General features: G+C 60.8%; 3 protein-coding genes across 3 annotated transcripts; 2 read left to right on the top strand and 1 right to left on the bottom strand.

The window, feature by feature from the left end:
- Nucleotides 1–430: 430 nt before the first annotated feature.
- REG4 (regenerating family member 4) lies at nt 431–2,583 on the top strand. The gene is made up of 5 exons (XM_069862433.1): nt 431–1,596; nt 1,715–1,812; nt 1,889–2,026; nt 2,095–2,200; nt 2,333–2,583. The coding sequence occupies exons 1-5, from the start codon at nt 1,533–1,535 to the stop codon at nt 2,404–2,406; spliced, it is 480 nt and encodes a 159-aa protein (XP_069718534.1). The 5' UTR covers nt 431–1,532; the 3' UTR covers nt 2,407–2,583.
- Nucleotides 2,584–3,368: 785 nt separating this feature from the next.
- HMGCS2 (3-hydroxy-3-methylglutaryl-CoA synthase 2) lies at nt 3,369–6,957 on the top strand. The gene is made up of 9 exons (XM_069862026.1): nt 3,369–3,695; nt 3,941–4,380; nt 4,655–4,780; nt 5,058–5,222; nt 5,294–5,462; nt 5,548–5,718; nt 6,208–6,314; nt 6,400–6,525; nt 6,606–6,957. Exons 1-9 carry the CDS (start codon nt 3,583–3,585, stop codon nt 6,710–6,712), a joined length of 1,524 nt encoding a protein of 507 aa, XP_069718127.1. The 5' UTR covers nt 3,369–3,582; the 3' UTR covers nt 6,713–6,957.
- Nucleotides 6,958–7,564: 607 nt separating this feature from the next.
- PHGDH (phosphoglycerate dehydrogenase) lies at nt 7,565–11,349 on the bottom strand. Its single transcript, XM_069862432.1, has 12 exons — nt 11,071–11,349; nt 10,686–10,837; nt 10,419–10,484; nt 10,284–10,338; nt 10,099–10,197; nt 9,863–9,995; nt 9,632–9,780; nt 9,266–9,418; nt 9,000–9,132; nt 8,559–8,686; nt 8,154–8,382; nt 7,565–7,869 (listed from the first exon to the last, which is right to left on the bottom strand). The coding sequence occupies exons 1-12, from the start codon at nt 11,332–11,334 to the stop codon at nt 7,715–7,717; spliced, it is 1,716 nt and encodes a 571-aa protein (XP_069718533.1). The 5' UTR covers nt 11,335–11,349; the 3' UTR covers nt 7,565–7,714.
- Between the last annotated feature and the right edge of the window lie 4,769 nt (nt 11,350–16,118).

The following is a 16,118-nucleotide window of genomic DNA, read 5'->3' as shown; positions in this document are numbered from 1 at the left end:
AGTGAAGGCTGTGCCCTTCCTGTGCCAAAGGGCTCTGGCTCTGGGGTAGGGGCAACCACTTCTGTGGCTCCACGCCAGCAGCAGCCTCCACAGGGCTAGGGCTGGGGGTACTCACATGGGGCAGGGTAGTGGGGCTGCTGCCGCGAGGCCTGCCCTTCCTCCTGGAGGGCTGTGGACTGACGAAGCCCTGCGTCACCACCGTGCGTGGGTGCCGGGCACCCCCACCGCTATCTGATGACACCCAGCAGACCCTGGCCACGGGCTGTTCCCACATCCCTGTGTGCTGCATCCTGCTGCCAGCCATCTCCGGGCTGTTCAAACAAGGGTGGTGCATGGCAGCGCAGGGCAGGGTGTGGGGCCTGGCTGTGTGCCATCCCCTGGGCCAGGATGCGGGTGATGCCGGCGGGTTGGTACCCACTTGCCACAGGGATGCTCCAGCTGGGACCAGGGCAGCCTCCTGTGGGTCTCACCCCTGCCAGGCCCTGGTGTGGCCAGGGCTGTGGGCATCCCTGCCTGGTGCCTGGCTGCTTCCTGCTACAAAGTTACCTCTGTGTTTGCCTTAGTAATTAATGCTAATTGCAGGGGGTTTATTGACCAACTAGGAGAGGTTCTTCCTGTCTTTTCTAGAGGAGCATTGAATGCAAACAGATTGGAGATCTGGGCTGCTTTCCAACAAGGCGGGGGGGACAGGGGGGAAGCAGCAATAAGATTGTTATGGTTGAAATCACCTGAGCTGGGCAAACACTGATGCTGGTGAGCTATAAAGGGCAGCTCTTCTCCCCACGACCCACGAGAAGCCGTTATTCCATCTGGTCTCAAGACAGCAGGTGAGGAAGGGGACCCTCCAGGGGCAGCTGGGGCCTCTCTGGATGCTCATAGGCAAGTGGGAGCTGGTCGCAGCCCAGCAGCCCCTAGGGGAGATAAGCGCTGCCCTTGCTGGATGGGGCAGGCTGCAACAATGCAATTTTTGGCCCCACATTGACTTTTGTGGCTGTTGCTTTGAGGGGAAGATGAGCTGAGTCTGCAGATCAGCCCCGGTGCCCAGGGATTAGCCCAGATAAAGGGAAACTGTGCTGATGTGGCTGATTCGCCTCCCCCGGCCTGACTCTGGCAGCACTGTGAGTTTGGGGAGTGGGGGTGGTAACGATGCTGTGCCTGCAGCCCCTCAGTCCCCAGTGCTGCCTGTGCTGCTGCTGCTGACGCCAGGGCAGGGCTGGGGTCTCCCGACCCGTGCCTGTGGCAAGTCCTCTCCCCATGTCCCCACAGAGCAGCTTGGCTCACGCAGGTGCCCTCAGCCAAGGCTGGGACTGGGATCCCAGGCTGTGCCCAGGGGACGGGGTGCAGACACAAGCCAGTGACCTGTGCCAGCGAGGGGAAAGGGAATAATGGACCCTAGGGCTCTGCTATCTCATCCAGCTGGCTGAAAGGGGACAGAGTCAGTCCATAGCAGGGCAGGTTTGCATCCCCTGTTCCCCAGGGACCTGAAGTGACCCTCAAGTTCTTGCAGGAGGCACTGTCCAGGAGTGAGGAGGATGGTGTCAGCAGCCAGACTTGCCCTCCTGCTGCTGGGCAGCGTGGGATTCCTGTGGCCAGCTGGTGAGTCCCACGGCTCGAGGGGCAGCTGCTTTCACAGCCGGGCCAGGAAGGAGTCATGCTCCTCTCCAGCTGGTGGCACTGGCTGGCCTCCACCCCTTCCCGTGCTCTCCTTCTGCAGGTGCCTGGTACATAAACTACTGCCCCAAGGGTTGGTCCTACTACAAGCTTAGCTGCTTCAGGTACTTCCGTCAGCTCCAGAGCTGGGACGAGGCTGAGGTAAGCTGGCTGAGGTAGGCAGGCTGCTGGCCCCCTGTCTCCAGGGGTGCCCTGGCACTGACGGCCGCCCCCGCAGAGGCAGTGCCAGGGCAGCCACCCCGGCGCCCACCTGGCCTGGGTGGAGGAGCCCCAGGAAGCAGACACCCTGCGGAGGGCCATCTCCTACTACCAGCGCGCGCAGCCTGTCTGGCTCGGTCTCCGCTACTGGAATGAGGTGAGGCGAGGGCTGCAGGGGTCGGGGGGACAGCAGGGCCATGCTGCTGACCCCCTCTCCCTGTGCAGAGCCAGGCCTGGCACTGGGTGAGGGGGGACAAGTACAGCGTCACCAGCGGGCTGGCTGGAAACGGTGCCCGCGGGGGAAGCTGCGGCATTCTGACCCACCTCAGCGGTGAGCACCTCCAGTGCTTGGTCTCAGACGGCATCCCCTGCTTCTCCTCAGGGGCTAGTTCTGTGGTGGGCAGAGCTGGTGCCTCTGTCCTCGTTGCGGCCCCTGCTGACCCCGAGCTCATCTCTCTGGCAGGCTTCACCCTATGGTCCAGCGCTGACTGCGCCCAGCGGTATCACTACATCTGCAAGGTCATCCCTTTGCTCTGAGCGTGGCCCCTGGGCCCATGGAGGACCCCACGCAGGCGATGCTTTTCCCTCACCACCTCTGCTCCTCTCTCCCCAACCTCTAAAAATACATCTATTAAAAAAACCAAGCATGTAAGTGCTGTGTGAGTTTGGTGCTGGTGCAAAGCCCTGGTGCAGCCTGCCTGTGGGCACCTGGGCAAAGGAGCAGCAGGTGGTGCTACTGCAGCTCTCCAAGCTTCCCAGCTGCCAGGGGCTTCCATGGAGCCAGTGCCAGCAGAGCCACTCGGGCATGAGTCCCCAGGAGCCACAGCACCAGAGGCTCTCCTGACTGGGTGCTTGCTCATGCCAAGCCTTCAGGTGCTAAATGAGAATACTGGGGGCACAGGATGTCCCTGGGGCTCCGGTGTAGGGGGACAGGAGTGTCCTCAGTGGCTGAGCCCCCCAGAAGGCATGGAGGAGAGCAAGGGCACAGATATGGGTGGGGATGGAAGTCATCATGGGTGTGCAGGTGACGGGATGGGTGTCCCTTCAGGTGCAAAAGGCTTCACAGGGGCCAGGGTTGTGATGCTGTCCTGTGGCCATGTTGACAGCAGCACTGGGACCAAAGGTCCCTTTTTGTGTCACCACAGGCGTCACGTGCCTGTTTGCTCTGCTGTTTTGAGGGTGGTTTTGCCCCCACCCAGCTCATGTGTTTACCCCCTCCCCTGGAGCGGCACCGTGTGACGGAGGTCGACTGTGTCCTGGGCAGCACGGATGGTGCCGGCACCCAACACCCAGCCGCCCTCTGCTCCCTTCCCAGGACAGTGGGCACAGTCAGGGAGGCCACACAGCACCTTGCACACTGTGCGGTGACCACGGCCGTGCCAGCAAGCCACAAGCACTGGGGCTGCTGGTGCCCCACGGCACAGGGGGAGCCTGTCGCACTGCCCAGCCCTGACTGCAGCCAAGCACAACCCCAGGCTTTAGGGCACAAAATGGAGATACCTGGCAAGTTCCCGCCTCCAAAACCAGCACTTGCTCTGCTGTTCCTGTCGTGTTGGCTGGCTCTTGGTGACCTTTGAGCGCTGGGGTCCAGTGTGCTGATAAGGGCCAGGAAGGTTGTGCTGTGCTGCCCACGCAGTTTATAAAAGCACCACGCGAGGCTCGTCCTGCTGTCTGTCCGTCTATTCCTCTGTTTGTGCAGTGGCCGGGCTGAAGATGCTGCGCTTGGTCAGCCGTACTGCGCGCTGCTGGGGGGCAAGGCAGGCACCGCAGGGGCTGGAGCGAGTACACCAGGGGGGCCAGACCCCCATGGCTGTGCAGAGGGCATGGTGAGCACCCAGACAGATCGGGTAGGATGGAAGCATAACTGGGGGTGATTGGGGAGCTGGCAGCACTCTTGAGCCTTACTGGGGAAGGGGATGCTCTTCCTCTTCTCAACAGGGCACAGGGAACCAGCAGGGATTTGGGGTGATCACAGGCTGGGGTGCTTGATGATGTCATCTCTGTGGGGCCACTTCCTTTCCACAAGGCTCAGGGCTTCCATGGGACTGTTGTTGCTCCCTCTGCCCCGCAGCCTCTGCAGCACTGCTGGGACGGGCGCCTGGCCCAAGGATGTGGGCATCCTGGCGTTGGAGGTGTACTTCCCTGCCCAGTACGTGGAGCAGGAGGAGCTGGAGCGATACGATGGTGTAGAAGCTGGCAAGTACACGCGGGGCTTGGGCCAGCAGCAAATGGGCTTCTGCGCTGCCCATGAGGACATCAACTCCCTGTGCCTGACGGTGGTGCAGCGGCTGGTGGAGCGCAGGCGCCTCTCCTGGGATGCCATCGGCCGCCTGGAGGTGGGCACTGAGACTGTCATCGACAAGTCCAAGGCTGTCAAGACCGTCCTCATGCAGCTCTTCCATGACTCGGGCAACACTGATGTGGAGGGCATCGACACCACCAACGCCTGCTATGGGGGCACAGCCTCACTCTTCAACGCAGCCTCCTGGGTGGAGTCCAGTGCCTGGGATGGTGGGTGTGGGCAGGGTCTGCTCCATGGGATGATGGAGTTGGGCATGGGGTGGGTGCTATGAGAGGGACAAAGGAGGCAAGAGGTGGCCTGAAACCAAATGGTGCTCTAACAAGCCTTAAAGGGAACTGTTGCTCCTCCACATTGTCCACAACCCCTGTTTGTCACTTGCCTTGTTTGTCTCACACCTAGCAGCGTGAGGATGGGGATGTGTAAGGGCTGCAGGATGGAGGTTCCTGCCTACTGATGACTCTGTGTTCCTGTCTCCTCCTTCAGGTCGCTATGCCGTGGTGGTGTGTGGGGACATTGCCGTCTATGCCATGGGGAATGCACGGCCGACGGGAGGTGCTGGTGCTGTTGCTATGCTGGTGGGACCCAACGCCCCACTGGTGCTGGAGAGAGGTCAGTGCCATGAGACCCTGGGAATGGTGAGCCCCCCAGGGGCTGTACATCCATGTCCCAACCCTGGATGGAGATGCTTAACCCTGGCAGCACCGGCTCTGCCGACCCCAGTGGCTGCCCAGTTCTGTGTACCCCAGGATCCAGCTGGCCACATCCCTGTGGGCACCTCAGAGTGACCCAGGAAGACTGGGGTGGGTGTGGGAGGCAGAAGCTGTGCTTGCCATCCTGCTAGGACCTGCCACCACTCCCTGCCACCTGGCTCTCCCTGTGCCCCCAGGCCTGCGGGGAACCCACATGGAGCATGCTTATGACTTCTACAAGCCAGATCTGTCTTCTGAGTACCCAGTGGTGGATGGGCAGCTCTCCATCCAGTGCTACCTGCGGGCCCTGGACCGCTGCTACGCCGTGTACCGTCGGAAGGCAGAGAGCCAGTGGCAACAGGGTAAGCAGTTGCATACCTAGGGTGCCTGTGCCGTCCAAACAGCTGCTGAGAGCCGCTGTGTCATCTTCCAGCTGGTATCCAGAGGCCCTTCACTCTCGATGACTTCAAGTACATAATCTTCCACACACCCTTCTGCAAGCTGGTGCAGAAATCTGTTGGGCGGCTGCTGCTGAACGACTTCTTGTCCAACCCTAACCCTGACACGGCCACCGGCCTCTACAAGGGGCTGCAGCCCTTTCGGTGTGTCCCCACATCATGTCCCCTGTCCTTGAGCCCAGCTGGGGATATGTGGGTGCCAAGTTTGAGCTGGCCTCTCTCTGGGCAGCGGTGTGAAGCTGGAGGACACCTACACCAGCAAGGAGGTGGAGAAGGCGTTCCAGGCAGCCAGCCAGGAGATCTTCAACCAGAAGACCAAGCCCTCCCTGCTCCTGTCCTGCCGCAATGGCAACATGTATACGCCGTCCATGTACGGCTGCCTGGCCTCCCTCCTGGCACAGTGAGTCCCTAAAAAGTTTGCCTGGGGGGAGGCCATTCCTGGGGCGGCTTGTGCCAGCGCTCCCCTCCCCCAGCAGAGACCTGAAACTTTCATTGCTCAAAAACCCTGGTGTGGATGGTGGATGTGTCCTGACCCATGCTGTCTCCCTGCCAGCCTTTTTATCCCAGCTCGCTGGAGCTGGGCTGGCAGAGAAACCCCTTCTGTTGGCGCCGGGAGGATAAAAGCCCCCTTGTCGTGCCTACAGAATGGCTGATCCCGCTGTGAAGGAGCCGTGGGAACAGCCAGGCACTGGTGGGGTGGGGGCACTAAAGCTTCATCCCAGGGCTCCGCAGCTCCACCACATTCCAGGGCCATGCACTGTTGGTAATGTGGGACCCAAGTCCTAGGACTCCCCTGCCTGCAAAAGGAGCAGGAGGAAGCCCCCTACGCCACTCCCCATCCTCCCCCAGCCCCCAATCCCCTCTATACCCCCCTAATCATTCATTGCAGGGCCTCAGCGCGGGACCTGGCTGGATCCCGGATTGGTGCCTTCTCCTATGGCTCAGGACTCTCTGCCAGCATGTTCTCCCTCCGCGTCTCGCAGGATGCAGCCCCAGGTGAGCCCCCTGGGAGAGGGGGTCTGGGAGGGGAGGGTGGCATGGGGCTGTGGTGCTGTCTCACCTTAGCGGTTCCCATTGCCAGGCTCACCCCTGGACAAGCTGGTGTCCAGCCTGGCTGACCTGCCAGCACGCCTGGACACCCGCAAGCGCGTGGCCCCACAGGACTTCGCCAACATCATGAAGCAGCGTGAGGAAACTCATCACTTGGGTGAGTGGGGCTGGGGGGATATGACACTCACCCACTAGAGCCTCATGTCCCCCCTGAGCATCTCCGTACTCTCCCTGCAGCCGACCACACTCCCCACGGCTCCCAGGCAGATCTCTTCCCCGGCACTTGGTACCTGACACGGGTGGATGCCAAATACCGCCGAGAATATGCCAGGAAGCCCATCTAAAGGGGATTGGCATGGTAAAATCCAGGAAGAGGAGGGATGTGCTCCTCCCAGCTGGCATCCCTGCTCACCCCCAAATCTGGGATTGGCCTCCATATAAACCTCATCTTGATTCCCTCAGCTGGGAAGCAGCTGGTGGCACTTCAGCCCTGGAGCTGGTGGAGATGGCAGTGTTTTCTGCAAACACCTGTGTAGCACCGGGGAATAAAGGTGTGGATGAGAGGAGGGCAGCAACCCAGCTCTGGGTCCTGGTTCCAAGTGGTCTTCATCTGCCCCAAGGCCCTTCCCTCAACAACCACAGGGCTGGATTGCGGCTGGATCATTGCCCTTTACAGGATTTATCCTGTGGGGAACCGATGTGGCCACTAGCCCTGTTGGTGACATGCTTCAGTAGCCCCGTTTCCACAGGAAGGGAGCGCGCCCCAATGTTTTGGGAGAGCCAAGCAAACCCCAGCTCCCGGTCTTGATTTCCACTTTGTGGGTGGTGGGATGCCATACCAGGGCCACTGGCTGTGAAACATTCCCAGAGGAACCCGGGGTGGGGGTGGGAGTGTGATTTCAGGCATGCAGGAGGGGGCAGGCAACACAGGGACTCATGGGAGGGCTCACCCCTCTTGGAGCACTGCCTGGTCTCTGGGCCATGTCCCAGCTCTGGACTGTGACTCGGTGGGATAGCAGCAGCCCTGGAAACCTTTGCACCCTTGAGCAAACAGCAGCAGGGCCTAGAAAACTTCCATGACATGTGGCTTCAGCTCACTGAGACTGAACTGGGGGTCTGAGAGCCCCACAGGAGGGCACAGGGGCAGGAGCGACAGAGCCTGGGGTTGGGGGACAAGGGACCACAGAGACAAGACATCATGCTCTCTCCTCCTGGACCCTTTATTGAGCACAGGGCCACTCAAAGCCCACCACAGGGGCCAGGGGTGGCTGGGTGCCATGCTCCTCCAGCTGGGGAGGATCCAGGTGCTGTGGCCATGGGGAGGGTCCTTTGCTGGTGGTCGAGGGCTACAGGTGAAGCTGGAAAACCTCTGTGGCCTGTGGCTTCAGCTCGCTGAGATTGGACAGTGGGGCTGAGAGCCCCACAACACTCCACTTCTCCCCCGCCACTGTGCTTGAGCTGTGGTAGGACTGGAGCTGGATCCCTGCCTTCCCCAGCAGCCCTGGGCAAGGAGGAGAGGGGTTAGGGGCTGCAGGCTTCCCCAGCACCCAGCAGGTAGCAGGACTCTGCCCACCGCAATGCCCCTCAAACAGTTCATGATGCCTCTTCTTTCCCCCACCCCAAGTCTTTTGCTCCAAGCCCCCAGCTCTCTGTCCAAGCCCTCCCATCCCTGTCTCCATGCAACATCTGCCCCTTCCCTGCCGCAGCTCGGGCTTGGCTCCAAGGCAGCTGTGAAGGGCCCCCAGGCTGCCCCAGCCCTACTCAGGGATGACACAGGGAGCTCACCAGCAAGCGTGGGAAGTGTATTGGGCTCGGTGGCTTTGGCTCTGTAGATGAGGATAGGGCTGGCCAGCGGAACCGGCTGCTTGAAAGTGGCTCCATTGAGCTCCCGCAGCACTGGAGTGCTACCCTGCACCGTCCCTGCCACCCGGTGCGGGGTGCCCTGGAGAGACAGCTGCAGCAAGCCAGTGCTGCTGTCAGGTTCAGGGGCCACGTCGCCGTGGGTGGTTGTGACCTGTCAGAGATGCAGCTGCTCAGCACCCAGGTCCTGCACATGGCAGAGCATGGGAAGGGATGTCCTCAGAGGGCACCCCATGGGATGCCCCCAGCCTGAGAGCGCTGCACTGGCAGCCCTGCAGGGCAACCCCCGGCATGCTAGGCTGATGTGCAGAGCCCTGGGTGTCCACGCACCTTCAGCCCAGCCTCCTGGGCCAGCAGCAGGGCATTAACCAGGGTCACCTCCTTCTGCATGCCTCCAGCCAGCATGCCCGCGGCCACAGCAGGTGTTAGGTAGCTCCCAGCCTCCCGCAATGGTGTCCCTGAGGTGCAGGGAGGAGGCAAAGGGTGGATATGCTGGCAGTGGTGAGGGCAACCCCAAGTTGGAGCTGCCAGCCTGGGGCTGGTCCTTCCATACACCCATCCTTACTCCCACTGTTCCTCCCATCAATGAACCCATCTGCGTGCACATCCACATCCCTACATTCCTGTGCTCCCACCATCCTCCCATCCAAGAACCCTACCCCCTACCCCCCCCCCACCTGCCCAGCCCGGTGGGTCCCCACACACTCCTCCGTGCTGCCCACCCATGGGCGTCCCTGTGCCCAGGTGCGGGATGCAGCCTGCCCGGCTCACCTAGGGTGCAGACCTGCACGCTGCCCTGCGCTTGCTTGCCCAGTGTGTGCAGCATTGTGCCCAAGGCCCTGCCCAAGGCTATCCAGGGCTTGGTCTGAGGTGCAAAAGCCTTGCTGAGAGCCTGGCCGTTTACCTATGATAAAGAGTAGGATGTGCAATGGGAACCCACCACTGAGCACACAGGGTCCAGTGTCACTCCTGGTGCACCCATGCATTACGGACAGGGAAACAGGCACAAAGGACTGGTGCCCAGGGAGGAAACTCACTGTGCCAGCCAGCCCCTTCCCTGTGGCCATGTCCACGATCTGCATGGCAATCTCCTTGCCGCAGCGGCTCTGTGCCTCTCGTGTGCTGGCACCCAGGTGCGGGCAGCAGATGACGTTGGGGTGGTTCACCAGGTCACGGTCCTTTGGGGGCTCCTGCCGATACAGCCCCGTCCCCCCCATCAGCCTCTAGCACCCACCTGGGAGCCCAGGGGGACATTTACACCCTCTTCTCTTGCAAGGAGGGGAGCTGAGGTGGGATGCCCCCAGCTCTGTGGGGTTTGCTGAGCTGCCCTGGCCTGACTTGGGCAGAGTTAAGGTGATGCCGAGACGAAGCCAGGCTCAGAGGGTCCTCACAGCCCTGCTCACCTGCGTGAAGACATCAAGGGCTGCCCCGCCACACTGCCCTGACTGCAGTGCTCGCAGCAGCGCGCCCTCATCCACGATGCCCCCGCGGGCGCAGTTCACCACCTGCACGCCACGGCGACACTTGGCGAAGGTGCTGTCGTTCAGGAGCCCTGCAGAGGGAGGGAGAGCCATGAGCGGTGGGGGCAGCCCCAGCTTCCTCCAGCTCCCCCAGTGCTGGTGCCCGCCCCGTACCCGTGGTGGAGGGCAGCAGCGGTGTGTGCACCGTGATGAAGTCGCAGCGGGGCCAGATCTGTTCCAGCGGCAGCTGCTCCACGCCGAAGGTAGCCGAGGTTTCCGGGGTAATGATGGGGTCGTAGCCTATGGTCTGAGGCACAGCAGATGCTCGCTCCTGCAGCCTAGTGTGCTGCTCGTGGCCAGGCCAGGGGAAACCATGTTCCTCATTGCTTCTCCCTGTCCTGGCTCCTTACCTTCATGCCAAAAGCCTGCATGCGGGTGGCCACTTCCCTGCCGATGCGCCCCAGCCCCAGCACACCCAGAGTCTTCCCGTTCAGCTCCATGCCCATGTACTAGAATGCAAAGCAGAGTGAGCGAGCACACCCCACACGGGCACCTGTCACCCTGTTCTGAGGAGTGTGCTGCACCTGCCTCCTACCTTCTTACGGTCCCACTTGCCCTCCTTCATGGAGGCAGCTGCCTGCGGGATCTGCCTGAAAGGGGCAGCTGCGGTCAGCAAAAGGGCAGAGGCCGTGGGGCACACATCTGTCCCCCCATCCTGCCCTGCGCTCACCTGGCCAAGCACAAGATCATCCCGCAGGTGAGCTCAGCGGCGCTGAGGCTGTTCCCGGTGGGTGTGCTGGGGAAGGACAGTGGTGTCACTGGTGTGTCACCTCTGGGCTGATGGGGGTCTCTATCCTCTGAGGATAAGTGCCACCCCACGAGGATGGAGACACGCAGGGTCGTGCTGTGAGGTGCCATGGGTGGGGAGGGCACCCTGCCGAAGCCTCCTATCTCCCCAGGAGTGCAGGCAGGGATGTCCCCATGCTCCTGCTCTTACTTCATGACCAGGACACCCTTCCTGGTGGCCGCCTCCACGTCCACATTGTCCACACCGGTGCCCGCTCTGCCCACCACCTGCAGCCGCTCTGCCGCCGCCAGCACCTCGGCCGTGACTTTGGTGGCTGAGCGCACGATGAGCCCCTCGCAGTCCTGGGGGGACACAGACACCGCGGTGACACCGGAGGGGCTGGGGGCCGCCGTGCCGACCCCGCTGGGCTGCTGCGGGAGGGGGGGTCTGTGCCCGGGAGGGGTGTCGGTGCCCCGGGAAGGGGAGTCGGTGCCCGGGAGGGGGGGTCGGTGCCCGGGAGGGGGGTGGAGGGGTGGTCGGTGCCCCAGACCGGGGAGGTGTCGGTGCCGCGGGACCCCGGGGTGGCCGCGCTCACCCGGATCTCCCGCAGCAGCTCCTCCTTGCTCAGCCCGGGCTTCTCCTGCACCCGGAGGCCGCCGGCCTGCAGGATCTCCCGGCAGCAGGGGTCCAGGCTGTCACTGATCAGCACCTTCTGCAGCTTCCCCAGCGCCATGACGGGACGGACGGACGGACGGGACGGTCTCTCCTCTGCCGCCGAGGGGTTGCTACCGCCCGCCCGCCGCGCTAAAAGGGCTCCGAGAGGGGCACGTTTTTCGGGCTCATTGGGTCCCGTCTCCATAACCCCACCTCCTCGCCTTCCCCTCCCCGCCCCGGCCCTCCCGCCGCCCCCGCGGGGAGGGGGGGAGGCGGCGGAGGGGAGCGGGGCTGGTCCCCCGGCAGCCCCGGGGAGTCGTGCCTCGGTTTCCCTGCGCTGCGCATCGCCCCGGGGCCGGGCCGGAGGGGAAGGGCGGTGGCAGCCGGGGTGCTGCGGGTGCCCCTCACCCCAACACGGAGGTGGTGCTGGCAGGAGAGCAGCCTGGGCTTTTCCCCCCATCTTGTCCAGAATCGGGGTTCCCCAGCCCCCCAGCGCAGAGGTGAGGTGGTGACATGGCCCTTGCCCGCCCCTGGCATCGCACCCGCTGTTGGGCAATGCCCCTGATAAAGAGTTGGGGCACAGAGCCAGCCCTGGCCACTGGCTCCCAATGACGGCGGGGGGGGAGGGTTCCGGGAGCCACCCAACAAACGCCCTCCGTGGGGCAAGAACCACGTGTCTGCGTCCAGTGACCTCGCAGGGAAAGGGCTGGCCCACAAGAGGGGACAACACGAGGCTCCATGTGGCCAGGCAGCCCAGCGTGGGGGATGGCAAGGATGGAGGGTGTCCCGTTGCTCGTGGGGCCAAACCTTCACAGCACAGCTGGACCAGACAGACCCCGGGTCCTCCCCATTGGGGAACCAGGATATGGCCCTTCCTTGTCCACCACTTTCATAGAATCATAGAATCACCAGGTTGGAAAAGATCCATCGCATCATTGAGTCCAACCATTCCTATCAAACACTAAACCATGCCCCTTAGCACCTCGTCCACCCGTCCCTTAAACACCTCCAGGGAAGGTGACTCAACCACCACCCTGGGCAGCCTGTTCTAGTGCCCAATGACCCTTTCTGTGAAAAATTTTTTCCTAATGTCCAGCCTAAACCTCCCCTGGCAGAGCTTGAGGCCATTCCCTCTTGTCCTGTGCCCTGTCACTTGGGAGAAGAGCCCAGTTCCCTCCTCTCCACAACCTCCTTTCAGGTCCTTGTAGAGAGCAATGAGGTCTCCCCTCAGCCTCCTCTTCTCCAGGCTAAACAACCCCAGCTCTCTCAGCTGCTCCTCATAAGGCCTGTTCTCCAGCCCCTTCACCAGCTTCATTGCTCTTCTCTGGACTCGTTCCAGAGCCTCAACATCCTTCTTGTGGTGAGGGGCCCAGAACTGAACACAGTACTCGAGGAGCGGTCTCACCAGTGCCGAGTACAGAGGGAGAATAACCTCCCTGGACCTGCTGGTCACGCCGTTTCTGATAGAAGCCAAGACGCCATTGGCCTTCTTGGCCACCTGGGCGCACTGCTGGCTCATGTTCAGTCTCTGTCAACCAACACCCCAGGTCCTTCTCCTCCAGGCAGCTTTCCATCTGCTGGGGACAGGCAGCAGGGACACGGTGCTCTCAAGCTGGGTCCTGATGGAACTGAGCCCTTCCCCAGGCTGTGCATGCCTCAAGCATCAGGACTGGACCAAACTGTTCCATGTGAGACCTGGAGTGGCCCCAGAGGCTGTTGAAACCGGCAGAGCCCAAGTGACAGACCTGCCCTGGCAGCTGAGAGGTGGCTGGAACAGCTGCTCTCACTGTAGGCAGAGTGGCTGAGGTGAGAAAGCCCAGCTCTATCTACACCCCGGCACCGTGTACAGCCTGGTGCAATGTACACTCTAGCACTACCTATACCCCAGTGCTACACACACCACAGCCACAGCCAGGGAACAACTGTGACGCCAAAGCAAGGAAAGTCCAGGGCAGCCAACACAGGGCGAGAGACGGGGTCAAGGGCAGCAGCTGGTGAAATCTGCAGCACAGTCCCAAAATGGCCCCTTGTGGTTGTGTGACTTGGGGACCAGGACGGGGCTTCTTCTCCACAGCACGGCCTGGGGACTTCCACACTGCGGGACGTGCTGTGGCTGGGACATGGCTCGGCAGCCCCATAGCCCTCGGCACAGACCTGCAGCCAGCCCTGGCCTCCATTAACCATGAAGACCCTGCTCAAGGTGCCTGCTAATCCAGCGTCCCAGCATCCTCCTTCCTATGCTGACACTACCTGGGTTTGCCCAATGCCTCCTTACGTCTCCATGGCCCCTCTCTCATGCCTGTGTCTCACTTGTCTAGAGGACGCCTGTGGCCAAGCCACTGCTGCCACATGTCGTATTTGCCAGCTTTTCCTGGCCGGCTGGTGCCCTCTCCTGGGGAACAGCACTGGAGACACAGTCCTGCAGCACCCCGGCACCCAGTCCCTCACCAGGGGCCTGCTGGCACAGGATGGGTGCTGGTGGGATGGCGGTGTCGGCAGGCAAATCCACCCACTCGTGGCCCTCCAAGGAAGCCAGCTGGAGAGATTTGAGTCTGGTCCTTGCTTGTATCCTAAAGAAGGGGTCTTCAAGCTGGAGGAGACCCCAAAGATGGCAGGGCCAGCAGGATGGGTGCTCAGGGGCTGTTAAGCCACAACTGGGATGGAGTGGCAGGGTTATGGGGACATGGCACCCTACTGCTGACTCCATTAGCATCGTGGTCCTGGATGGGCTGTGCTTGGTGGCAGGTGGGGGGGACCCTTGAGGTCAGCTGGCTGAGCGGCTGTGGGTGCAGGATGGAGGAGAGCGAGGCCAAGCAATGGGGCAGCACCGCAGCGTGGGGTCCCTGCAGAGTCCCTGCAGGTCCCTCAGAGGGGGCTGAGGGAGGGGGCAGAGGCAGCACTGGGACGGGTATAGAATCATAGAATCACCAGGTTGGAAGAGACCCACCAGATCATCGAGTCCAACCATTCCTATCAAACACTAAACCATGCCCCTTAGCACCTCGTCCACCTGTCCCTTAAACACCTCCAGGGAAGGTGACTCAACCTCCCTGTTCCAGTGCCCAATGACCCTTTCTGTGAAAAATTTTTTCCTAATGTCCAGCCTAAACCTCCCCTGGCAGAGCTTGAGGCCATTCCCTCTTGTCCTGTGCCCTGTCACTTGGGAGAAGAGCCCAGCTCCCTCCTCTCCACAACCTCCTTTCAGGTCCTTGTAGAGAGCAATGAGGTCTCCCCTCAGCCTCCTCTTCTCCAGGCTAAACAACCCCAGCTCTCTCATAAGACCTGCTCTCCAGCCCCTTCACCAGCTTTGTTGCTCTTCTCTGGACTCGTTCCAGAGCCTCAACATCCTTCTTGTGGTGAGGGGCCCAGAAATGAACACAGTATTCGAGGAGCGGTCTCACCAGTGCCGAGTACAGAGGGAGAATAACCTCCCTGGACCTGCTGGTCACGCCGTTTCTGATAGAAGCCAAGACGCCATTGGCCTTCTTGGCCACCTGGGCACACTGCTGGCTCATGTTCAGTCCCTGTCAACCAACACCCCCAGGTCCCTCTCCTCCAGGCACCTTTCCAGCCAGACTTCTCCTAGTCTGTAGCACTGCACAGGGTTGTTGTGCCCCAAGTGCAGGACCCGGCATTTGGCCTTGTTAAACCTCGTGCCGTTGGACTCAGCCCAGCGGTCCAGCCTGTTCAGATCCCTATCAAACAGGGAAAGGAATTAGGGGTGGTAAAAGGGGACTGGGGTTATTTGGGTCAGGATATAGGGTGGCAAATGAGAGGCAATAGTGAAGGAGCTTGGGGGTGTTAGGTTGGGATGGTGGGTGTTAAAGGGAGATTGGGATGATGGTGGGGTCAAGGGGTAACAAGAGTCACAGGGATGTCCCAGTGGAGGACTGGGAAGTTATGGAAGATTAGAGAGCAAGTGAGGGTTTTGGAGGGCTGGATGGGTGCACAGTGGGCTCTGGGGGTACACGTGGGATTGGAGGTGGCCCGTTGGGATGGAGATGTCCAAGGAAGAGCAGAGTGGTAGGGGATGACAAGAGGACTAGTGAGGGGATTGATCACACGGACTTCAATCTGATGAATTGAAGACATTTTATTGAGCTTAGCTGTTTCTTTATAAACCCTTTTTAGTTACATAACTGGGTGCTCATGAGGGTATCTACAGTGTATTATTGGCTAAAGGTAGCTGTCCATAAAGCTATTACTAACATATTATTGGCTAAACTACCGCACATGCTAAGAAACCAAGTTACGCTAAAATTAACTACGTTGATAGTTCTCTTTAAATGTTTTTCTTTCAGTTGGTACTCGTTCCCACCGAACTAGCTCTTGTATTCCTTTCAGCTGGCCTTTGCTTATCAGAAGGCTGTCTTTTCTCCTCACTGAACTGGCCTTTGTTTACCTTTCAGTTCTCTGTTTCAAGGCCTTGTTAGAATTGCTTGGTATCAATCAGTCCCACAGCATCTAGGCCACTCTCTCTGTAAAATGTCCCCACAGACTAGGGGTAACTGTAATTGAGGTGCTCAGGGGCATGGTTTAGTGGATGATAGGAATGGTTCGACTCCATGATCCTGGAGGTCTTTTCCAACCTAGTAATTCTGTGATTCTGTGAACTGGGATGTCAGGATGAATGTTTGGGGGTGCTATGGGGGATCTTGGCTAATCAGGCACTTTTTGAGGCGACTGGGAACTTGTGGGAAGGACTGGCATGTAAGAGAGGGATTGGAGACAGTACCTGGGGGGCTGAAGGGTGGGGAAAGACTAGGGTTCAGCCCAGAGGGACTCGGGGGAGTGGAAGTTTGGGGCGGGGGGTGGGGTGGGTGGCTGGTGGGGGTGAAGGTAGGGCTGGAGAGAGGGAGCGAGGGAGGGCGAGGGAGGAAGAGGAGGAGGGGCGGAGCGGGAGAGGAAGGAATGGAGGGAGGGATAGAGGGGAGGAAGGAAGAAAGGGGGAGGTAGGGATGGATGAAGGATGGAGGCAGGGAAGAGGAG

The sequence above is a fragment of the Phaenicophaeus curvirostris genome, chromosome 8 (assembly GCF_032191515.1).
Source record: "Phaenicophaeus curvirostris isolate KB17595 chromosome 8, BPBGC_Pcur_1.0, whole genome shotgun sequence".
In the NCBI taxonomy this organism is placed as follows: domain Eukaryota; kingdom Metazoa; phylum Chordata; class Aves; order Cuculiformes; family Cuculidae; genus Phaenicophaeus; species Phaenicophaeus curvirostris.
Note: the sequence above shows the minus strand (reverse complement) of the source record. Positions and strands in the feature narration are given on the sequence as shown.

Coding starts and splice junctions, on each gene's coding strand:
- PHGDH (XM_069862432.1), bottom strand. CDS start 11,334: ATGGAGACGGGACCCAATGAGCCCGAAAAACGTGCCCCTCTCGGAGCC. Junction 10,339..10,418: donor ATGATCTTGTGCTTGGCCAG/GTGAGCGCAGGG, acceptor TGCCCCTTTCAG/GCAGATCCCGCAGGCAGCTG. Junction 10,198..10,283: donor GCAAGTGGGACCGTAAGAAG/GTAGGAGGCAGG, acceptor TTTGCATTCTAG/TACATGGGCATGGAGCTGAA.
- HMGCS2 (XM_069862026.1), top strand. CDS start 3,583: ATGCTGCGCTTGGTCAGCCGTACTGCGCGCTGCTGGGGGGCAAGGCAG. Junction 4,781..5,057: donor CCCACTGGTGCTGGAGAGAG/GTCAGTGCCATG, acceptor CTGTGCCCCCAG/GCCTGCGGGGAACCCACATG. Junction 6,315..6,399: donor CTCGCAGGATGCAGCCCCAG/GTGAGCCCCCTG, acceptor TCCCATTGCCAG/GCTCACCCCTGGACAAGCTG.
- REG4 (XM_069862433.1), top strand. CDS start 1,533: ATGGTGTCAGCAGCCAGACTTGCCCTCCTGCTGCTGGGCAGCGTGGGA. Junction 1,597..1,714: donor GGGATTCCTGTGGCCAGCTG/GTGAGTCCCACG, acceptor CTCCTTCTGCAG/GTGCCTGGTACATAAACTAC. Junction 2,027..2,094: donor GTCTCCGCTACTGGAATGAG/GTGAGGCGAGGG, acceptor CTCCCTGTGCAG/AGCCAGGCCTGGCACTGGGT.